Source organism: Somniosus microcephalus, chromosome 21, assembly GCF_052327205.1.
Source record: "Somniosus microcephalus isolate GS21.2 chromosome 21, FLI_Smic_1.0, whole genome shotgun sequence".
Taxonomy (NCBI): domain Eukaryota; kingdom Metazoa; phylum Chordata; class Chondrichthyes; order Squaliformes; family Somniosidae; genus Somniosus; species Somniosus microcephalus.
The window spans coordinates 19538894-19563538 of record NC_141007.1 but is presented as its reverse complement, the minus strand read 5'-3'; the positions used below and the strand labels follow the sequence as shown (position 1 = coordinate 19563538).

General features: G+C 48.7%; 2 protein-coding genes across 2 annotated transcripts in view; both read left to right on the top strand.

The window, feature by feature from the left end:
• The first annotated feature begins 1514 nt into the window (after positions 1-1514).
• On the top strand, positions 1515-2093 carry LOC147102637 (stonustoxin subunit alpha-like). Its single transcript, XM_085964095.1, has one exon. The coding sequence runs from the start codon at positions 1515-1517 to the stop codon at positions 2091-2093; it is 579 nt and encodes a 192-aa protein (XP_085820221.1).
• A 17141-nt stretch (positions 2094-19234) lies between these two features.
• Positions 19235-24645, top strand: part of LOC147102636 (E3 ubiquitin/ISG15 ligase TRIM25-like) — a 28738-nt gene continuing 23327 nt past the window's right edge. The window contains exons 1-3 of the mRNA XM_085963314.1: positions 19235-19868; positions 22082-22177; positions 22972-23205. Coding sequence (XP_085819440.1) covers positions 19281-19868; positions 22082-22177; positions 22972-23205 — 918 coding nt within the window. The 5' untranslated portion in view covers positions 19235-19280. The remainder of the gene's footprint in view (positions 19869-22081; positions 22178-22971; positions 23206-24645) is intronic.

Below are 24645 nucleotides of genomic sequence, written 5' to 3'. Positions count from 1 at the left end.
AACGCCATTATCAAAATGAGGGCTAGCCACCCACCGACGGGGGAGGTGGCGTGCGGGGGCAGGGGGAGTAATTATTGAGCCTGAGGGAAGCATAAAGAGTGTTTTGAACTCGCAGGCCTCATTTACATATCCTGACTCCGACTCCTGCCTGATGCTGGAGGGAATGATGTATTCACTGGTGGGGGGGGGGGGGGGGAGTCAAGCCGCCACTGGGGGCTCAGGGAAATGGTTCCCAGCATGGTAAGTACAGATTTAGGGGGCGGTGGGGGTGGTGAATAAGCAAGATCAGGGGGTGGGGGGAAGGGAAAGCCCGGGGCAGGGGAGGCCTAAGGTGGCACTTTGAGTCATCCTGGCCCACAATGAACTTTTATAAGATGACTTACCTGAGCCTCCTGTGGCCTGGGTCCTTGCTGCCGCCAGTATTTGCTGGCGGTTTGGAGACTGAGCAGCCCTCAGTCAGGCCCACGGTTAAAATGGCATCCGTGTGCTAATGACATCATCCCTTATGTTTGCGATGTTGCTAACATATAACGGCGGACTCTGACCCTGGGCCTGCCTGGTGCAGACTCCACTTCACCCCAAGAGAAAGCATTTCATGTGTGACCCTTGACCCTCGAGTGTCGGCAGGATATTTGACCAGGACTGAGGTGGTCTTCACCAGATGTCCTCACTTTGCACCAGGAATACACCAGGCCAGAACTTTAGCTGGTTTTCCCCCTACCATCTCTCCAGTATGGGGCACTGAGAGCAATTGTAGTCTCCCAGTAGCCCCACTAACAGCGCAAACTGCAAATCAACCCTGGCACCTTCTGATCTGTATCGCTTAGTATTGTAATAAAAGACTCGATTGGGCATCTAAGGTCTGTCTGGAATCCTGTCGGGTGAAAGAAAACTTGTATTTCTATAGCGCCTTTCACAGCCTCAGAACGTCCCAAAGCCCTTTACAGCCATGGAAGTACTGTTTGAAGTGTAGTCACTGTTGTAATGTAGGAAACGCAGCAGCCAATTTGGGCACAGCAAGCTCCCACAAACAGCAGTGTGATAAATGATCAGATAATCTGTTTAAGTGATGGTGGCTGAGGGATAAATATTGGCCAGTGTACCGGGAGAACTCCCTTGTTCTTTGAAATAATGCTGTGGGATCTTTTACGCCCCCCTGCGAGGGCAGACAGAGCCTCGGTTTAACATCTCATCTGAAAGACAGCACCTCCGACAGTGCAGCACTCACTCAGCACTGCACTGGAGTGTCAGCCTAGATTATGTGAGCAAAGCAGTTATTAATCTCTCAGAATCCTGTTACTGTTTCATTGGACAACTGCCAGGAGGTGCAAGTTGCCACTCAGGCTGGGCATCCCTTTCTAATTTGTCCTCGTTCCCCCCTCCTGGGGTCGGCCTCCGCCCAGTGCTTCTGTACAGGGTGCGGTTTATATACAGTGGGAGCTGAGTGAACTGGGGAATTGATCCCGCATCACCCATTCCCAATCCGATGCTTAGCACCACAGGTGTCCCAACAAATGGATCATCGCTCTTCCTTTGTCTCCACAGTTGCTCAAACACTCACTTTTAATGTGAATTCGGCAAATCATTGTCTTCACTTCTACAGCGGGTATCAGAAAGTGACACATTCAACACCAATATTATACGCCGATCACAATGAAAGATTTAATATTCATCCACAAATCCTGTGTGTAGATTCTTGGGTGATGGGCAGGAAGAAATATTACTGTGAAGTAGAATTGCACAAAAGTAGCAGCAGAGACCATATTTCTGTGGGAATCGCAGCTCCAGAGATGCCAAAAAGAGGGTCTGACTCTTCCTGTGTCCTTGGTGGCAATAACTTGTCGTGGTGTTTAGACTTGCACCTAACGGCACGCAATACTTTCTTGGCTTTGCATAATGGGGTAATGTCCGAAATCCCGAGTGTAAGCTACAAGAGAATTGGAATGTACTTGGAATATGGCAGCTTGTCATTTTACAGTGTGACAGGTATAATGACTTTAATCTACAAATTCACGGATGTGGATCTAACTATGGCCTATCCTGCTTTTCGAATTGGATATGGGACAGCACTGACACTTTACAAGCTTAAATAAAGACCTCGGTGCTGGAGCTGGCGCTGTGCAGTTGTGTGTCGGCAGTCCTGGGATGAATGTTGCTCATGCCTTTGGAAGGAACATAATCCCTTCGCCCAATGACAGTGATCATTCAGTCAGTTTAATGTCTTCCCCTTCCCCCCACCACCCCCCCACCAAACTCCACAGCCGTGCTCGCTATCGGTGGTCGCAGTTGTGACATCCACGGCCTTTAATATTGGAGCTGGTGAGCTGGGGGTGTTGAAGGATTGAATACTGCTTCTCGTGTGTCTAGAAGCTGTGGGAGGAGAGAGGGAAAAATCTCACTGCCTTTCCTATGTTGATGGAGGATTGTAGTCCTGCATAAAGCAACTGTGGTGTAGTAATAGATGTCACAGTGCTCCTAGGTTCTGTGGAGAGTCGCTATGAAACCAGTCACTGTTCACATGTCTGTGTTTGATCACAATTCTCCGATGCCTGAGTCTCTGACCCAACATCCTCTCCATCACAGAGACCACCTCCTTGCACCTCTGTAATGCCGCCCGCCCAGAAGGCTCATCCATGCCTTTGTCAGCTCCAGACTTGATGATGCCACTGCTCGCTGGCCAGCCCTTCACCCTCCACCCTCTGTTAACTTCAGCTCATCCCTCTGTTGCCCGTTTCCTATCCTGCTCACCCATCAGCCCTGCCCTCGCTGACCTACATTGGCTCCCGGACCCCCGTCCAACGAGTTCAATTGAAAATTCTCATCCTGGTGTTTATATCCCTTCAAGGCTTCACCCCTCCATATCTCTAACACTGCACCCACTTCCTCACAATACTCCCCGTCCGTTCTGCATTTCCCCTTCCCCTTACCCCATCATTGGCGGCTGTGGAGTTCCTTCCCTAAACCTCTCCACCTCCCTCGCCTCCTTTAAGATCCTCCTTAAATCCACCCTCTGGTCATCCTCGGCCTGCTGTTGTTCACTGACCATTATATTCTTTTTGATTACTCTCTGTGAAGCGCCTGGGGACGATTTTCTACGTTAAAGGTGCTGCAGAAATACCAGTTTTTGTTGTTTATGATTGTGTGGCGCCTTTCATGACCACCGGACGTCTCAAGGCGCTTTACAGCCAATGAAGGGGGTGAAAGGTTATCGGGGGTCGGTGGGAATGTGGAGTAATCCGATCAGCCATGATCCTATTGAATGGCGGAGCAGGCTCGAGGGGCCGAGTGGCCTATTCCTGCTCCTAATTCGTTTGTTCGTATGTATTGTGTAATTGACATGCCGTCATGTGTGCCCTTTCTCCGTGCTTTAATTCACCTCTTCGATATTCAACCTCAGTTGGTTTTATGGTTTATGATAGTGTTTAAAGTTGCCCCATTTATAAACAGGAAGTGAGCACAAGTCTTTGGATATATTAGAAATAGATGTGTTGTTTGCTGTCTGTTACTGTTGCAGGACTGATTAGTATATTTCGGTTCTTTGGAAACTTATTTTATTGTATGTTAATTATATGAGTGGTTTTCAAATCTTTCTCTGGGAAACCCTTTTGAATATTGAGACAGTCTTTGGGAGACCCTACTGTTATGCATTGTGTGTTCTATTGTGTGTTCTCCTCCCACCTGTGGTGGCGCTGTCACAGGAGATAAATGGTTGGGTGTTCTCTGTTAAGTTTAGCTCTTTGTTCGGAACTTCCCAGAACTTCCTTTCCTTCCAATAAAGCACTTCATGTTTGAATCTCTGAGTTCTGAGTCCTAAATTGTGTCTAGGTATAAAGGTACCGACACAACACCTACGAACATTGAAACATTGCTGGGTATCCTTCTCCTTCTGCCGAAAGCCAGAGATATGCAGCCTGACGGATTTGAAACCGAGCATCGAACTAGAGGGTGTATCAATGGCTCACCACCATTAGAGGGGGGACAGAACTGTGCCCAAAATGTTCTGCACATAACTGTAACCTGTCAATTTTTACGAGGTTGTATGTTTTTGTTAGAATGCCATTTAATCGGTATAGAATCTCAGAAGTTTACGGCACAGAAGGAGGCCATTCGACCCATCGTGTCTTTGCCAGCCTAATCCCATTTTCCAGCTCTTGATCCGTAGCCTTGTAGATTACGGTATATCCAAGTACTTTTGAAATGTGATGAGGGTTTCTGCCTCGACCATCCTTTCAGGCAGTGAGTTCCAGACCCCCACCACCCTCTGGGTGAAAAAAATTCCCCTCAACTCCCCTCTAATCCTTTACCAATTACTTTAAATCTATACCCCCTGGTTATTGACCTCTCTGTTAAGGGAAATAGGTCCTTCCTATCCACTCTAGGCCCCTCAATTTTATACACCTCAATTAAATCGCCCCTCTTCCTCTTCTGTTAAGAAAACAACCCCAGCCTATATCAATATTTCCTCATCGGTAAAATTTTCCAGTCCTGGCAACATCCTCATAAATCTCCTCTGTACCCTGTCTGGTGCAGTCACATCCTTCCTGTAATGTGGTGACCAGAACTGTACGCAGTACTCTAGCTGTGGCCTCACTAATGTTTTATACAGTTCAAGCATGACCTCCCTGCTCTTATATTCTATGCCTCGGCTAATAAAGGAAAGTATCCCGTATGCCTTCTTAACCACCTTATCTACCTGTCCTGCTACCTTCAGGGAGCTGTGGACATGCACTCCAAGGTCCCTCTGTTCCTCTACATTTCTCAGTGTCCTACTATTTATTGTGTATTCCCTTGCCTTGTTACCCTCCCCAAATGCATTTCCTCACACTTCTTAGTGTTAATACTGATAGTTGTATACTGGGATTGTGGATTTGTTATGTTCCTGATAATCCCCCCTGTAACTGTGTTATCATAATGTCAAATAAATTAGCCTCTGTTAATCGTCTGTATTGCCTTGTGTTGAATCTATGTCCTTTATCATACACCAGCTCTGTCTGTCGCTTCCTCTGTCTAGGAACCAGTTTGCGCTGTGTATTTCCTCAGTCTGGTCGGTGTGGTGCTCTATGGAAATCCCAGTAACAAGTCAGCTACAGGACCGGGCACAGATTATTCATCCACATGGGGTGAAGCCTCGGCCTCCTTTATGTTGCCCTGGGATTTCCAGGCTCTCTCCCAATGGGGGCCAGAATGTCTGCTCCGACTGTAGACACAGGCTATGGGCGTCCGTGTAACTGAGGCGGGAGGGGGTGTTGGTTGGAAGGGCACTAGACGCAGGCGCGCCCGAACAAAGAAGGAAGGAACCTTGGGCTGGTCCCAAAGTGCTTCACAGACAATTAAGTACTTTTGAAGTGTAGTCACTGCTGTAATGTAGGAAACATCCACTTGAGAAAGTGGATAAGGTCTCGGTTTAAAGTCTCAGCCCCTCCGGCAGTGCAGTACTCCCTCAGAACCGCAGTGGAGTGTCAGCCTGGATTTTGTGTTCATGTCTCTGGAGTGAGACTTGAACCCACAACCTTCTGACTGAGGTGAGTGCTACACCTAAAGAGTGGACATTTTCTGGGCACAGTGAATCCAGGAAAACAGTTGGGGAGGAGCGTGTATTAAAATGAATGGACAGGATATCGGGCAGGCTCCCCTGAGCCCGAGCACTCCTCCCCACCTGATATTCCCCATTTGATCGGTGATCTAATGCCCAGACACCAGGCCAGCGCAATCCATCCTTTCAGAGATGCCTGAAAACTTTGCAGCAATGAATATTTATTTATACGACGTTGTGAACCATTGAGTTTCTTGTTGCCTGTTTTAAATGTTTATGATGAGGCACGTGTCCTCTGAGTGATGTAAGCCGGGATGGCATTGTTGGGAGATCTGGGGGTGGCACTGTTTCCGTGGTGAGGTGCGCAATGCCTCTGTGGCCCATCTAGGCAGCATTAAGAATATTTCCATTGAAGATGGAACCCGAATCTCGCCCCTCCTCGGGATGGTGACTTGCCAAGCCCGACACTTGCACCACTCCGGAAACTGACGCTTCGAATTCAGTCTGAATGTGGCACACAATGGGACTGAGTGACTGGCAACACGGAGACTCCCACAGACTGGGATCTCGTGGGGCTCCCCAGTAACTGCAGTAATGAGGAGAAACATGGGATGGGAGGGAAAGGGTTGGGGCATCATTCCTCTTTTAAGAAAAGCAGGACACTGTTCTCCAAAATTAACGACCTGCGGACCAAATTGCGGCAACATGTGCCTTTAAAAGATGATCACATGAGCAGGTCATTTAATTGCACTGAGAAAATGTCTTCTATTTTTGTACAATGTGGGACTTTACCCCCTCGACACCAAGTTTAACAGCTGTCGCTAGGTGTCATAGAGTCATAGAGTTATACAGCACAGAAAGGGGCCCTTCGGCCCATCGCGTCCGTGCCGGCCATCAAGCCCTGTCTAATCTAATCCCATTTTCCAGCATTTGGTCCGTAGCCTTGTATGCTATGGCATTTCAAGTGCTCATCCAAATGCTTCTTGAATGTTGTGAGGGTTCCTGCCTCTACCACCCTTTCAGGCAGTGAGTTCCAGATTCCAACCACCCTCTGGGTGAAAAAGTTCTTCCTCAAATCCCCTCTAAACCTCCTGCCCCTTACCTTGAATCTATGCCTCCTTGTTATTGACCCCTCTACTAAGGGAAAAAGTTCCTTACTATCTACCCTATCTATGCCCCCCATAATTTTGTACACCTCAATCAGATCCCCCCTCAGCCTTCTCTGCTCCAAGGAAAACAACCCCAGCCTGTCCAGTCTTTCTTCATAGCTGAAGCGCTCCAGCCCAGGTACCATCCTGGTGAATCTCCTCTGCACCCTCTCCAATGCAATCACATCCTTCCTATAGTGTGGCGACCAGAACTGCACACAGTATTCCAGCTGTGGCCAAATAGCGTTTTGTACAGCTCCATCATAACCTCCCTGCTCTTATATTCTATGCCTCGGCTAATGAAGGCAAGTATCCCATATGCCTTTTTAACCACCTTATCCACCTGTTCTGCTGCCTTCAGGGATCTATGTATATGCACACCAAGGTCCCTCTGATCCTCTGTCTTTCCTAGGGTCTTACCATTCATTGTGTATTCCCTTGCCTTGTTAGTCCCTCCAAAATGCATCACCTCACACTTTTCAGGGTTAAATTCCATTTGCCACTGTTCTGCCCATCTGACCAATCCATCGATATCGTCCTGCAGACTGAGGCTACCCTCCTCGCTATTTACCACCCCACCAATTTTTGTGTCATCTGCGAACTTACTGATCATACCTTTTACATTCACATCCAAATCATTAATGTAGACCACAAACAGCAAGGGACCCAGCACCGATCCTTGCAGTACCCCACTGGACACAGGCTTCCAGTCACAAAAACAACCTTCGACCATCACCCTCTGCCTTCTGCCACTAAGCCAGTTTTGGATCCAATGTGCCAAGGCACCCTGGATCCCATGGGCTCTTACCTTCTTGACCAGTCTCCTATGCGGGACTTTGTCGAAAGCCTTACTGAAATCCATGTATACCACATCCACTGCACTACCCTCATCCACACACCTAGTCACCCCCTCGAAAAATTCAATCAAATTGGTCAGACATGATCTTCCCTTGACAAAGCCATGCTGACTATCCCTGATTAATCCTTGCCTCTCCAAGTGGAGACTAATTCTGTCCCTCAGAATTTTTTCCAATAATTTCCCTACCACTGATGTTAGGCTCACTGGCCTGTAATTCCCTGGTTTATCCCTACTACCCTTCTTGAATAATGGTACTATGTTAGCTGTTCTCCAGTCCTCTGGCACATCCCCTGTGGCCAGAGAGGTTCTGAAAATTTGTGTCAGAGCCCCTGCAATCTCCTCCTTTGCCTCACACAGCAGCCTGGGATACATCTCGTCCGGGCCTGGGGATTTATCCGCTTTTAAGCCTGCTAAAATCGCTAGTACCTCCTCCCTCTCGATGCTAATATGTTCAAGTATATCACAGTCCCCCTGCCCGATTTCTATGTCTACATCGTCCTTCTCCATAGTGAACACAGATGCAAAAAATTCATTTAAAACCCCACCTACATCTTCTGGCTCCACACACAGATTGCCACTTTGCTCCCTAATGGGCCCTACTCTTTTCCTAGTTATCCTCTTGCCCTTAATATACTTATGAAACACCTTAGGATTTTCCTTTATTTTGCTCGCCAGTGTTATTTCATGGCCCCTCCTCGCTCTCCTAATTTCTTTTTTAAATATCCCCCTGCACTTTTTATACTCCTCTAGGGCTTCCTCTGTCTTTAGTCCCTTGTATCTGCCAAAAGCCCCCCTTTTTTTCCTAATCCATTCTCGTATATCCCTTGACATCCATCCAAGGTTCCCTGGGCTTGTTGGTCCCACCCTTGACCTTTACGGGAACATGTTGCCATTGTACTCTCTCAATTTCCTTTCTGAAAGACTCCCATTGCTCCGATGTGGATTTTCCTACAAGTAGCTGATCCCAGTCCACTTTGGCCAGATCCTGCCTTATCATATTAAAATCGGCCTTCCCCCAATTTAGAACCTTTATTTCTGGTCCATCTCTGTCCTTTTCCACGACTACCTTAAATCTCACCGAATTATGGTCACTGTCACCAAAGTGCTCACCAATAACACTTCTACCACTTGCCCGGCCACATTCCCTAGAATTAGGTCCAGTACTGCCCCCTCTCTTGTAGGACTTTCTACATGCTGGCTCAAAAAGCTCTCCTGGATGCACTTTAAGAATTCTGCACCCTCTAAGCCTTTCACACTCTGACTATCCCAGTTAATATTGGGGAAGTTGAAATCCCCCACTATTATTACCCTATTATTTGCACACTTCTCTGAGATTTGCCTACATATCTGTTCCTCTATCTCCCCCTGACTGTTTGGGGGCCTATAGTACACTCCCAGCAAAGTGCTTGCCCCTTTTTTGTTTTTAAGTTCTACCCATATGGCCTCATTAGAAGACCCTGTTAATATATCATCCCTCCTTACAGCAGTTATTGACTCCTTAATTAATATTGTGACACCCCCTCCTCTCTGTCACGCCTGAAGATTCTATACCCCGGAATATTGAGCTGCCAGTCTTGCCCCTCCCTCAACCATATCTCCGTGATAGCAACAATATCATATCCCATGTGTTCATCAACACCTTCAGTTCATCCACCTTATTCGCAAGACTCCTTGCATTAAAATAAATGCCATCCAGCCTTGCCCTACTCGCTTGGCAGCAGCTCTCTATCCGGGTAAGAGCCAATGGCTCTGGAAGGACCTGTGTGCTGACCAGCTGATCCTGATTTCCGGAACAAGCAGTCGACAGTTATTCCACACGGGCTGGTCCAAACAGAGCCATCAATGCTGCCAATAGTTATTATCATATGCTTAATAAATCTGTAAACATCTACCTGTAATGCTGTGAGCCCTATTACTTTTAGGAGAAACGTCTAAGTAAGGACATTGTTCCCCTAACAATGCCTTTGTCCTTCAGACTTGACTATTCTAAAGCTCTCCCTACGACCCTGCACCCTCCGAACACTTTGGTTTATGCAAGCCTCTGCTACCTGTATCCTAACCCACACCAGGGTCTGCTCCCCCAGCACCCTTGTCCTTGCTGTCCTCGGCTCCTGGTTCCCCAACTCTTCCCATTTAAAATTCTCATCCTTGTGTTTAACTCCCTGCCTGACCTCGCCCCTCCCTATCTCTGTAGCCTCCTCTGATCCTACAACTGCTCTATTCCTTTGACTCTGGTCTTTTTGCATCGCTCCCTCCCTTCACCTCACTATTGCTGTCTGTCCCTTCAGCCATCTCGGCTCTACGCTCTGACATTTGCTCCTTAATCATAGAATCATAGAATAGTACAGCACAGAAGGAGGCCATTCAGCCCATCGAGTCTGCTGGTTCGTTCTAAGAGCAATCCAGTTAACCAACTCCCCGTTTGTTCCCCGTATCCCTGCAAATTTTTCTCCTTTAAGTATTTATCCAATTACCTTTTGAAAGCAACTATTGAATCTATTTCCACCCCGCTATTAGACAGTGCATTCCAAATCCTAACCTCTTTGTAATGAAATCTGTTTGTCTTGATCTTGTATTTTCCTGTATTCGTTTTGCACTCATGTATATTACCCTCCCCCACACGGTGTATAGTTTCACTTCCTCTTTCCTGACTAACCTGGAAGGTTCCAGGTCTTGGCTCTTGGCTCCGCCCCTGACTTCTCTTACATAGAGATCTCAGGATCTGTATGACTCATTCCTGTGAACCAGTCGGCATGCTGAGATGTTAGCTCTGATCTTAGTGATTAAAAGCCAACTTGTTAAAGTCTATAACTTCTAGTTTTGTGGTTATTGAAGGCACATCAATTTTAATCACTAAAGAATACTAGGATGGATCGACTCCTAAAACCAGAGCATCTGGACTTGGATCCACATTCTGCTGAAGCATCAAATCAATTTGGACACTGGCTCAAATGCTTCGAACTCTTCGCGGGGGCCTCATCCGCTAGTGAGGTAGATAAACTGAGTCTACTGACTACTCGCGTTAGTCATCGGATCTATTCGTTCATCCGGGACGCCACCTCTTACACGGAGGCCATCACTATCCTGAAGGCCCAATACCAGAGGCCGGTAAATGAAGTATACGCCAGACATCTGCTGGCTACACGCAGGCAGTGACCTGAGGAATCAATGGACGATTTCTTACAGGGCCTAAAGCACTTGGTCCGGGACTGTAACTGCAAGGCCGTGACGTCCAACGTGTACTCTGACGAATTGGTCCGCGATTCCTTCATCACGGGCCTCAAATCGAATTATATCCGGCAGAGACTGCTGGAGAAGGAGGTCCTGGACTTAAAAAAGGCAGTGGCCACTGCGCGATTGCTGGACGTGGCCCAGAAAAACTCTGACTCTTATTCTTCCGGCCATGCGGCCCTCACCGCCTCGTGCGCACCGAGCGGGCCGCCATCTTGTCATCAGCCATCTTCCCCATCCAGGTCTCAGACCAGCTCTACACCGCCGGAGTCCCCACACAGAAGTTCACCCAGGAGTCCTACTACAGCGGCAATGTCTCGAGGCCCGAAATGCGACTTCTGCGGCCAGGCCAAGCGCCCCAGACAACGATGCCCAGCGAAGGACGCTACATGCTTCAAATGTAAGAAAAAGGGGCATTTTAGCAAAGTCTGCAGGGGGAATCCGACTTCCAACTCCGTCACCGCCACGTGCGTGCCGTACGGGCCGCCATCTTGGGATCCGCCATCTTTTCCCGACTCAACGGCCGCCCAGGGCCCAACAGTGGCTTTGATCATGGTGGATCAATCCAGGCCACACCCGTTGACAAAATCCATGATGGACATACAGGTAAACGGGAATTTAACGAAATGTTTAATTGACTGTGGGAGTACCGAGAGTTTTATCCACCCTAGCCTGGTATGGCGGCACTCATTAACGGTAACCCCTACACGGAGCAGAATTGCTATGGCTGCTAAGCCCCACACTTCGGACATTTTGGGCTACTGTGTGGTAACACTGACTGTAAAAGGCACGGACTACAAGGATTTTAAACTCCTCGTGATGCCAGAACTCTGTGTTAATGTAATCTTGGGCCTGGACTTCCAGTGCCACCACGAAAGTATCACGCTAGCATATGGCGGGTCCCAGCCGCCACTCACAGTCTGTGGCCTATGAACCTTAAAAATCAGCCCGCCCTCTTTATTCGCTAATCTCGCTCCGAACTGTAGGCCCATAGCGACCAAAAGTAGACGGTACAGTCTGGAAGACAGACACTTTATCAAGGCGGATGTGGACAGACTCCTGCGGGAAGGCATTATTGAATGCAGTACCAGTCCGTGGCGTGCCCAAGTAGTCATAGTTAAAAATAGCGAAAAGAAACGGATGGTAATTGACTACAGCCAGACTGTTAATATTTATACCCAGCTGGACGCCTACCCTTTACCCCGCATATCAGAAATGGTCAACCAGATTGCGCAATACCGAGTCTTCTTGACTATCGACCTCAAATCCGCGTATCACCAGCTCCCCATTAGAACGGAGGACCGCGCATACACCGCCTTTGAGACGAACGGACGCCTCTACCATTTTCTCAGAGTGCCCTTCGGGGTAACAAATGGGGTCTCGGTCTTCCAACGTGAGATGGACCGCATGGTTGACGAGAATAAACTACAAGCTACCTACCCCTATCTGGACAATGTCACTATCTGCGAGCACAACCAGCAAGACCACGATCTAAATCTTGCGAGATTTTTAAAAACTGCCCTAAAGCTGAATCTAACCTACAACGAAGACAAATGTGTCTTCAACACAACCCGTCTCTGTATCCTCGGCTGTGTGGTGGAAGATGGGGTAATTGGACCGGACCCTGACCGACTACGCCCCCTAAAGGAACTGCCCCTGCCACACAATCCCAAAGCTTTAAAAAGGTGCCTGGGATTCTTTTCGTATTATGCCCAATGGGTGCCCAATTACTCTGATAAGGCCCGACCCCTCATTAAATCGACGTCCTTCCCACTATCAGCTGAAGCTCGGGAGGCTTTCACCAGTATCAAACAGGACATTGAAAGGGCTGCACTGTGTGCAGTGGACGAAAGCATTCCCTTTCAAGTCAAAAGTGATGCGTCAGACTTTGCCTTAGCTGCGACCCTCAATCAGGCTGGGAGACCTGTGGCCTTCTTCTCCCGAACCCTTCAGGGACCTGAAATCAGGCACTCTTCTGTCGAGAAGGAGGCACAGGCTATAGTGGAGGCAGTGCGGCACTGGAGACACTACCTAGCCGGCAAACGTTTCACCCTGCTCACCGACCAGCGGTCGGTGGCTTCCATGTTTAATAACAAACAAAGGGGGAAAATCAAGAATGACAAAATACTCAGGTGGAGGATCGAACTATCCACGTTCGACTATGATATTATGTACAGGCCGGGAGCCCTCAATGAACCCCCAGACGCCCTATCGCGGGGAATGTGTGCCAGCATTCATACGGACAAATTACAGGGTCTCCACAATGACCTCTGTCACCCAGGGGTCACCCGACTATACCATTTTATAAAGTCCCGCAATCTGCCCCACTCCATCGAGGAGGTCAGGGCAATGACCAGAGCCTGCCGCATCTGTGCGGAATGCAAGCCTCGTTTCTACAGGCCTGACCGTGCACACCTTATCAAAGCCACACGGCCATTCGAGCGCCTAAGTCTGGACTTCAAGGGACCCCTTCCCTCTGCCGACCGTAACGTATACTTCCTCAATATCATCGATGAATATTCCCGCTTCCCCTTCGCCATTCCCTGCCCAAACATGACCAGTGCCACGATCATCAAGTGTCTCTGTAATCTATTCTGCATGTTTGGCATGCCGAACTACATACACAGCGATAGGGGGACGTCATTCATGAGTGACGAGCTGCGCCAGTTCTTGCTCTCGAAGGGGATAGCCACTAGCAGAACCACTAGCTACAACCCCCAGGGTAATGGGCAAGTGGAAAGGGAGAATGCTACTGTTTGGAAGGCTGTCACGTTAGCCTTAAAGTCAAAAGGCCTTCCGACCTCCCGCTGGCAGGAAGTCCTCCCAGGCGTGCTCCACTCCATAAGGTCTCTGTTATGTACAGCCACTAACGCTACCCCTCACGAAAAGATGTTAGTTTCCCCCCGGAAATCCACCTCGGGCATATCTCTACCCGCGTGGCTGACGTCTCCGGGGACAGTACTATTGCGGAAGCACGTGAGAGGCCATAAAACGGACCCCCTTGTGGAAAAGGTACAGCTCCTCCATGCAAACCCTCAGTACGCCTATATCGAATACTCTGACGGGCGAGAGGACACTGTTTCCATAAAAGACCTCACTCCCTCGGGGAGCAGAGAGAACGATGAGAGACTACCCGAGGAAGACCTACACTACAAAGAGACAGGACGCCCGGAGGTATCAATACCCAACTTTAACCTGGAGGACACTGCAGATAACCTGGAAGACACTGCGGAGGCCCGGACAGCGGAGGAACCAGAATCCACTCCCCTAGAGGCACCCCAACCGGCTTTGCGCCGATCACTGAGAACCGCAAAACCTCCTGACAGACTCACTTATACCAACTTTTAAGAAACATCACCCCGATGGACTAAATCAAAAGAAGGGGTGAATGTAATGAAATCTGTTTGTCTTGATCCTGTATTTTCCTGTATTCGTTTTGCACTCATGTATATTACCCTCCCCCACACGGTGTATAGTTTCACTTCCTCTTTCCTGACTAACCTGGAAGGTTCCAGGTCTTGGCTCTTGGCTCCGCCCCTGACTTCTCTTACATAAAGATCTCAGGATCTGTATGACTCATTCCTGTGAACCAGTCGGCGTGCTGAGATGTTAGCTCTGATGTTAGTGATTAAAAGCCAACTTGTTAAAGTCTATAACTTCTAGTTTTGTGGTTATTGAAGGCACATCACCCTTGTTGCATAAAAAAGCTTTTCTTGATGTCGCTTCTGTTTCTTTTGCCAATCACCTTAAATCTGTGCCTCTGGTTATCGACCCTTCAGCCATTGGAAACAGTTTCTCCTGATTTACTCTATCTAAACCCTTCATGATTTTGAACACCTCCATCAAATCTCCCCTTAGCCTGCTCTAAGCAGAATGGCCCCACCTTCTCCGGTCTATCCACGTAACTATAATCCTTCATCCCTGGAACCATTCTACAACAACAACAATGACCTGTATTTATAGCGCCTTTAACATAGTAAAACATCCCAAGGTGCTTCACAGGAACGTTATCAAACAAAAGTTGACACCGAGTCACATAAGGAGATATTGGAGCAGGTGACCAAAAGCTTGGTGAAAGATGTAGATTTTAAGAAGTGCCTTAAGGGAGGAAAGAGAGGCGGAGAGGTTTAGGGAGGGAATTCCAGAGCTTAGTGCCTCGGCAGCGGAAGGCACAGCCACCAGTGGTGGAGCGATTAAAATCGGGGGATGCGCAAGAGGCCAGAATTGTAGGAGCGCAGAGATCTTGGAGGGTTGTGGGGCTGGAGGAGGTTACAGAGATAGGGAGGGGTGAGGCCTTAGAGGGATTTGTAAAGAAGGAGGGGAATTTAAAAATTGAGGTGTTGCTTAACAGGGAGCCAATGTAGGTCAGCGCGCATTCGTGACATCGCAAGATCCGGGTTTTCAGGCACGCGCATCACTGCAGAAACCCAGAACTTGCGGGGCAATTACGGCCGCGTACTCACCGCCTATGCGGTCATAGGCCCCCGAAAATCTGGGCCATCGGCTTCGGTCTTCCTAATATTTAGTTGGAGGAAATTTCTGCTCATCCAGTACTGGAAGTCGGTCAAGCAGTCAGACAATTTAAAGCCGGTGGAGGGTCGAGGGAAGTGGTGGTGAGGTAGAGCTGGGTGTCATCAGCATACATGTGGAAACCGGCGCTGTGTTCGGATGATGTCGCCGAGGGGCAGCATGTAGATGAGAAATAGGAGGAGGCTAAGGATAGATCCTTGGGGTCACCAGAGGTAAGGGTGTGGGAGTGGGAAGAGAAGCCATTGCAGGTGATTCTCTGGCTACGATTAGATAGATAAGACTGGAACCAGGTGAGGGCAGTCCCACCCAGCTGGACGATGGTGGAGAGGCGTTGGAGAAGGATGGTGTGGTCAACCGTGTCAATGACTGCAGACAGGTCGTGAAGGACAAGGAGGGATAGTTTAGCACTGTCACAGTCACAAAGGATGTCATTTGTGACTTTGATAAAGTACATTTGTACTGTGGCAGGGGCGGAAACCTGATTGGAGGGATTCAAACATGGAGTTCTGGGAAAGATGGGCATGGATTTGGGAGGTGACAGCACATTTAAGGAACTTGGAGAGGAAAGGGAGTTTAGAGATGGGGGCAGTAGATTGCAAGGACAGAGGGGCTCAAGGGTTGGACTTTTGAGGGGGTGATGATGGCAGATTTGAAGGAGAGGGGGACAGTACCTGAGGAGAGAGAACCGTTAACAGTATCAGCTAACATGGGGGCTAGGAATGGAAGTTGGGTGGTCAGCAGTTTAGTGGGAATAGGGTCGACGAAGCAGGAGGTGGGTCTCATGGACTAGGTGAGCTCGGAGAGGGCACTTGAAAGTGCAGTTGTAAGTGAATTGAGAGAGAGTTTTTTCCAGGGTCGGACACAGAAGGATCAGGATTGGGAGGGGAAAGGGGGTTGTGGGTGGAGAGTGATACAAGGAAGTGATGATAGATCACCTTATCTGCGATTGACGCGAGGCTACATGAGGTTGTAAGGTCAAGGGGGTGGCCGTGAATATGGGTTGGGGAGTTTATATGGACGGAGAGATTAGGGGAGGATAGGAGGGCAGTGAACTCAGAGAGGGAGCATGATGAGTTGAGCTGGAGGTTGAAATCACTGAGTATGAGAAGTCGCTCGGTGCAGAGGGTGAGGGAGGAAAGTGGTGAAGATATCTCGGTGAGAAACTTGGCTTGGTACTTGGGTGGGTGGTAGAGAATGAGGTTTTTAAATGAGAGGCGAGAGGGGTGGAACAAGGTGAGGTGCTGAAAGGAGGAGAAGGTCCCAGAGGAGTAGGGGGACAGACCAAGGTGTGATTTGGTGATAAGAGCCACAGCGCCACCGCGACGGCCTGAGCGGGGCAGGTAGTGGACGGTATAGCCAGGCGGGGAGTCTTCATTTAGGGGGAAGGTGTCATCACCAGTATTCCTGCTAAGGCGGCACGGCCGTACACCAATCGGGAGGTCCCGCGCAGGCCAGTCACCAACTGCTGCCATTGGAAGATACCACGCATGTGCAGCAAATTTAAAGGGACCGCACCAAAAAAAAATTAGAGGGAGCATTGGTCATCACCCCTGAGCCAGGTTTCCGTCAAGGCCATGATGTCAGTGCGGTCATCCGCAATAAGCTGGCAAGAATGGCAAGGACCTTGTTCACAAGTGAATGGACATTCTAGAGGGAGATGTGGAGAGGGGCAGTAATAGCTGATCCAGTGGCAGAGTCCAAAGGGTCAGCATTGGGAGGGGTGAGCAGGACGGGAAGGAGGTAGGAAAGATTAGCCCCCAGCGGGCGCGCTGGGCGGGAAGGTCGGCGAGAGAGTAGGATGGAGCAGTTGCAGTTGCTGCTCATAAGGAGGCAGCGACGAGTGCCTCGCTGGGCCCTCCGGAGAATGCCGAGAGGCACAGAGGGACGCTGTAGGCTTATCTAAGAGGGAGTCAAGCCTGGGACAGCGGCAGGAGAGTAGGAAGGTTGAGGAGTGCTGAAGGGTTGGTGTAGGGATTTGCGAGGGCAGAGTACACAAGAGTGGTGAAATGAAAGGACGCATGATGTCAGGTGAGAGTGGTCGAGGAGGGGTAAAGAGAAAAGAAAAATGAAGGGGGAGAAAAAAGTGGAAATCGAAGTGATGGGCTCGGGTACCCTCTTCTCTACCTCTTCAAAGCATTCACGTCCTTCCTAAAGTGAGAGTAGGCTGATGGGGCGGTAATTGGCCAGATTGGATTTGTCCTGCTTTTTGTGGACAGGCCATACCTGGGCAGTTTTCCACATTGTCGGATAGATGCCAGTGTTGTAGCTGTGCTGGAACAGCTTGGCTAGAGGCGCGGCTAGTTCTGGAGCACAAGTCTTCAGCACGATAGCTGGGATGTTGTCGGGGCCCACAGCCCTTGCTGTATCCAGTGCGCTCAGCTGTTCCTTGATATCATGTGGAGTGAATCGAATTGGCTGAAGACTGGTGTCTGTGGTGGTGGGGACCTCGGGAGTAGGCTGATATGGATCATCCACTCGGCACTTCTGGCTGAAGATGGATTCAAATGCTTCAGCTTTGTCATTAGCACTCACGTGCTGGGCTCCGCCATCATTGAGGATGGGGATATTCATGGAGCCTCCTCCTCCCGTTAGTTGTTTAATGGTCCACCACCAATCACGACTGCATGTGGCAGGACCGCAGAGCTTTGATCTGATCCGTTGATTGTGGGATCGCTTATCTCTGTCTATAGCATGCTGCTTCCGCTGTTTAGCATGCATGTAGTCCTGTGTTGCAGCTTCCCCAGGTTGGCACCTCATTTTTAGGTACGCCTGGTGCTGCTCCCGGCATGCTCTTCTACACTCCTTATTGAACCAGGGTTGATCCCCTAGCTTGATGGTAATGGTAGAGTGAGGGATATGCCGGGCTATGAGGTTACTCATTCTGGTGGAATACAATTCTGCTGCTGCTGATGGCCCACAACGCCTCACAGATGCCCAGTTTTGAGCTGCTAGATCTGTTCTGAATCTATCCCATTTAGCACAGTGGTAGTGCCACACAACACGATGGAGGGTGCCCCCCGTGTGAAGAGGGGTCTTTGTCTCCACACAGACTGTGTGGTGGTCACTGCTACCAATACCAACAACACTGAAGTCCCCCCCCCGCCCCCCAAGAGTACATTCTGTGCCCTTGCTATCTTCAGTGCTTCTTCCAAGTGGTGTTCAACATGGAGGAGTACTGATTCATCAGCTGAGGGAGGGCGGTAGGTGGTAATCAGCAGGAGGTTTCCTTGCCCATGCTTGACCTGAAGCCATGAGACTTCATGGGATCCAGAGTCAATGTTGAGGACTCCCAGGCCCTCTCCTTCCCGACTGTATATCACTGTGCCGCCACCCTGGTAGGTCTGCCCTGCCGGTGGGACAGGATATACCCTGGTGTCGTGATGGAGGAGTTTGGGACATTGGCTGAACATTATGATTCTGCGAGTATGACTGATGTGCCTCAATAATCCCGAGACGCGATGTTAGCGAAACAAAACAAGGCTTTTATTAACTTAGAAGATAACACGCAGTGGAGAGAGGTATCTTCCCTGGAGGTCTGCAGTACTGGCTGTGAGGCCAGACTGAGCTGGCTTACATAGAGGCCAGGTATGGGCGGAGCCCTACACACAACACATTCCATACATTCCAATACACAATACAATGGTGAGGAGAAACCTGAAACCAACCACAGTCACAGGCAGTGATGAATGGAATATTTCATCACAATGACTATGTCAGGCTGTTGCTTGACTAGTCTGTGGGACAGCTCTCCCAATTTTGGCACAAGTCCCCAGATGTTGGCGAGGAGGGGTTGACTGGGCTGGGTGTGCCTTTGTCGTGTCTGAATCCGGTGCTGGATTACTAATCTAGTAACAGAACCAATCATGTAACCGTGCTGGGATTTGTCCAGCCAATCCCGGACAGCTCCTCCTCCACTTCCTACAAGTTCCCAAACTTTCACTTTCACTTCCCGAGAATCTTGCCTTTGCTTCCCACCGCCATGGCTTCTCCCAGACCCCGTTCCGACGGCAAATTCGTCTGTGCGATCTGCCTGGACATCTTCAGCAACCCCACCACCATCCCGTGTGGACACAGCTTCTGCCTGCAATGTATCGGCACCTACTGGGAGCTCAGCTCCAGCTCCAGCTCAGACAGGGCCAGTTGCCCGCAGTGCCTACACACCTTCACTCCGAAACCCACACTGCACAAGAACCTCATCTTGTGTGAGGTGCTGGAAGACCTCCGCTCAAGGGGCAAGCTTTCACCTAGCTCTCCAGCTGGCCCGGGGGATGTCGCCTGCGATGTCTGCACGGAGACCAGGTTAAAGGCCAGGAAATCGTGCTTGGATTGTCTGCTCTCTTACTGCGAGAGCCACTTGAAGCCTCATCACAAGGAGCCAGCTTTCGGGGACCACACCCTGACTGACCCAGTCAAACACCTCCATGCTCAGAGAAGTTGTGTAGCTCACGGGAAAGCCCTGGACTTGTTCTGCAGAACAGAAGGAATGTGTGTTTGTGAATTGTGTGTCACGGGGCAACACGTTATTCATGAAACGGTGACTGTGGAAGAGGAAGTAGGTGAACGAAAGGTAAGGAAAACTGCCCGCCTGGTTCTGGATCAAAGCTCCAGTTTCCAGGGTGGACAAACATTCACATTGAGAGAGGGAATCCAGATCATTCTACAATGCTGTTTTTTAATAGTTGTATGCATGCTCGAGTGGGTAGATTTGTGTCAGCTTCATTCAGCCCCATCTCACGCAGGCACAATGCCTGTGGATTGTAAATACCCATCTCTTTTGCCTAGAATTGGTCATCCTACATGGAAATGGTTAGGGTCAGAAAAACGGGGACTGGGGATGAATAGAAGCAGGAACTTCTAATTGAGGTCAAGGGATTTGCTCCAGTACAAAGTGCGATCCCATGTGAAGCGCGCTCCAAGTTGCTCATTAAAATTTGGCCTCATGATCGCCACATTTCTCCAGACTATTCTGTATTGTGGTACAACAACTTATATATTTATATAGCGCCTTTAACATAACGGCCCAAGGCGCTTCACAGGAGCGTTATCCAGAAAAGCAAAATTTGACACCGAGCCATGTAAGATGATGATAGGGCAGATGACCAAAAGCTTGGTTGAAGAAGTAGGTTTTAAGAGTCTTAAAGGAGGAAAGAGAAGTGGTGAGGCGGCGAGATTTAGGGAGGGAATTTCAGTGCTTAGGACCTAGGCAGCTGAAGGCACGACTGCCAATGGTGGAGCATTTAAAATCGGGGATGTTCAAAAGGCCAGAATAGGCGGAGCGCGGAGGTCGAGGGGGATTATGGGGCTGGAGGAGGTTACAGAGATAGGGAGGGGCGAGGCCATGGAGGGATTTGAAAACAAGGATGAGAATTTTAAAATCGAACTGTTGCTTAACTAGGAGCCAATGTAGGTCAGCGGGAAGTGGGTGAGCGGGACTTAGTGCAAGTTAGCACATGGGCGGCAGAGTTTTGGATGATGCCAAGGCCGGCCAGGAGTGTGTTGGAATAGTTAAGTCTAGAGGTGATGAAGGCATGGACGAGGGTTTGGGCAGCAGTTGAGGTAAGGGCGGACGGGCGATGTTACAAAGGTGGAAATCGGCGGATTGAACGGAAATGAAGTCGGAAGCAAAATTTGTGATCAAATATGACTCCAAGGCTGCAAACAGGCTTGGTCAGCCTTGGACAGTGGCTCTCCCTCCCCGGCCAATCAGTGGCAAGGGAACAGCGTTTGTAGCATGAACCCAAGACAATGGGTTTGGTCTTCCCGATATTTAATTGGAGCAAATTTCTATTCATCTGGTAAATTGGAGTAAATAGTGTATCCTCAGTAACTAGTGACTAGGGTATTGATCCTGTACGTGAGGGGGCAGCAGGAGCTATTGAGGATTTAATGCCGTCTTAGTCTACGCAGGATAATTCAATGTCAATTTTGCAGTAAAAGATGGGATTACCCAATGAGGACATCAGCACGGTAAATAACGCTGCAAGGTGGGCATTAAGTGTTCAAAGCAATGAATGATCAGATCATGTGAATTAAGAAACCTTTGGAATTAAGAGAAGCAGATACAGTCCCTGCCATTAGTGCCATGAATTCTGTGTTCAGCTGCTAACCTTCTGCTGGATTTATAGGTGGGGTGTGATATGAGATGATGGAGAAAGTTATTAATAGTTCAGTTACATAAGGTGAACTTCCTAACTATCTCCACTAAATTCTAACCATTTATTCCTCGTTTGCTGCTCATTTTCTTCCATTTGGAGATCATTTCCCACCATGCACCTGCCTCCAGCCAGCAGGAAAAGAAATGAAGGACTTGTATTTATATCAAAAACTTACCCGAGTGTGGCAAGGGGGGTAACCCTGGCACTCAACAACTTGCATTTATATAGTGCCTTCAATGTAGTAAAATATCCCAAGGCGCTTCACGCGAGCGTTATCGGGCAACGTTCGATACTGAGCCGCCAAAGGAGATGTTAGCACAGGTGACCAATAGCTTGGTCAAAGAGAGAGGCTTTAAAGAGCGACTTAAAGGAGAGAGAGGTTGAGGGAGGAAATTCTGAAACTTGGGCAGATGAAGGCAAGGCCGCCAATGGTGCGGCAATGAAAATCGGGGAAGCACAAGAGGCCAGAATTGGAGGAGTGCAGAGATCTTGGATTGTGGTAGGACTAGAGGATGTTACAGAGATGGAGAGGGGCGAGGCCATGGAGGCACTCGGAGCGGAATGTCTGATTGTGATTCACGCACCCCTCACTGTCATTTCTTAATTACATGTGATTTCATTCTAGAAGCTACTTCTCCAGAAGAAGTCTGACGTGAAAGAACAGCTACAAAAGACGTTGGTAGAGATCAATAAACTGCAGAAAAACGTTGATTCAGTCACGGTAAGTCCATTGGTGATTGTTAACTTCACAAAACAGTGAGCTTTTCACTGGAGAGAACATAGGAACAGGAGGAGGTCATTCAGTCCCTCGAGCCTGTTCTGCTATTCAATTAAATCATGGTTGATCTGTATCTTAACTCCATTTATCTGCCTTGGTTCCATATCCCTTAATATCCTTGGCTAACAAAAATCAATCTCAGTTTTGAAAAATTTGAGTGACTGAGCTTCAACAGCTTTTTGGAGGCGAGTGTTCTAGATTTCCACTACCCTTTGTCTGAAGAAGTGATTCCTGATTTCACCCCTGAACGGCTTAGCTCTAATTTTAAGATTATGCCCCCTTGTTCTGGACTCTCACATCAGAGGAAATAATTTCTCTATCTTCCCTATTAAATCCTTCAATCATCTTGCACATCCCCGATTTCCATCACTCCACCATTGGCGGCCGTGCCTTCAGCTTCCTAGGCCCAAGATCTGGAATTCCCTCCCTAAACCTCTCCGCTTCTCTACCTCTCCTCCTTTAAGACGCTCCTTTAAACCTAACTCATTGACCAAGCTTTTGGTCACCTGTCCTAATATCTCCTCGCGTGAATCGGCGTCAAATTTTGTTTGATAACGCTCCTGTGAAGCACCTTGGGACGTTTTACTACTTTAAAGGCACTGTATAAATACAAGTTTATGAAACATCTGAATCCGATCGCCCCCCTAATCTTCTCTACACAAGGGAATACAAGCCTAGATAATGCAACCTGTTCTCAGTCTGAAAAGTTGCTGACTCCATTTATTGTTTATCAATAGAATTCGTCACAGGAGGTGAGAGCTGAGGTCACCAGGAAATTCACTGCAATGGTCAAAGCCATTGAAGAAGCACATAAAGAAGTGATTGGACTGATAGACAATGACGAGCGAGTGGCACTGGGCCAGGCTGAGAGCATCAGGAACCAATTAGAGCAGAGGTGTGCTGAACTCCGAGGGAATGAGCATCAACTGAGAACCCTGCTGACGATCAATGATAACCTGATATTCTTGCAGGTAAAATGTGTATATACTTTTCTAATTATATAAAAATTCACTTGATGTCTGTTACCATGGCTGGCAACCAGCGGGGAAAATGCAGTTCTGTAATAACTGGTGTCTTCTATTGGGGATTGGAGCTGGGAATCACAGTTTCACATGTGTCTGCCTCTGACTTTTCCATTTGTTTTTACTGTGTGCTTTTAACTTCTGTTTTCTATCCGTTGTATTGACTATTCTGACTGTCTTGTGAGAACAGTTTCATTGTTGAGAATGATTAGTGTTACTGTAATAAATACCAGAGTGAGAATTCCCTACTGACTGCTTTAGGACTGCAGCGATTCCTTTATTCTGTCTTTTTGTGAGACATAACTACAATCCCCCTTCGGTGGTGAGCATGGCATTCCTGCGTGTTTAGGTGGATCGTGCACGATGAGATTATTTGGCAGAAGCCAAGCGACACTCTGTGAAATAGAGACTCTGGCAGCCATTCTCATGAAGTGACGCGGGAGGGCGGGGTCCATGTCTGAAGCTCCTTGTGGAAAGAAAGCGCTTCCATTTATACAGTGCCTTTCACGTCCACGAGACATCCTAACGTGCTTTGCAGCCAATTAAGTACTTCTGAAGGGTGGTCACTGTTGTAAAGTGGCAGCCAATTTACGCACAGCAAGATTCCACAAAGAGCAATGTTCTAATAACCAGATTATCTGTTTCAGTGATTTTGGCTGAGGGATAAATGTTGGCCAGGACCCCAGGGGGAACTCCCCTGCTCCTCCTCTTGGGCCCATACTCATTGGAGTTTAGAAGAATGAAAGGTGATCTTACGGAAACATAAGATTCTGAAGGGGCTTGACAGGGTAGATGCAGGGAGGATGTTTCCCCTCGTGGGGGGAATTTAGAACTCGGGGGCACAGTTTCAGGATAAGGGGTCGCCCATTTAAGACGGAGATGAGGAGGAATTTCCTCTGAGGGTCGTAAATCTTTGGAATTCTCTACCCCAGAGAGCTGTGGAGGCGGAGTCATTGAATATATTCAAGGCGGCGATAGACAGATATTTGAACTATAGGGGAGTCAATGGCTATGGGGAGCGAGCAGGAAAGTGGCATTGAAGCCAAGATCAGATCAGCCATGATCTCATTGAATGGCGGAGCAGGCTCGAGGGGTCGAATGGCCGATTTCTTGCTCTTACTTCTTATGCTCTTCCAATAGTTGCTGTCGCTTGGCTGTTTCAAGTGTCTTGAGCACATGTCGATTTCCTCCTCCTCAGCTAGAGACTGAATCTCACCGTCACGACCCAGGATGTTCAGAGTTTCCCGATTTAAAGCTGTTCTCCTGCCGCTGCCCTATGGGCTGAGGGGCAGGCACTGGGAGTCTTTCTGGTGCTTTCGATGGCCTGTCCGAAGGCCCGAGACATGAGCTGTGTGCTCGGCCTCACTTACTCCTGCTACTCCCCATCTC

Bases quoted from the DNA above. Each gene is read 5' to 3' on its own strand.
- LOC147102637 (XM_085964095.1), top strand. From the start codon at position 1,515: ATGGATCATCGCTCTTCCTTTGTCTCCACAGTTGCTCAAACACTCACT.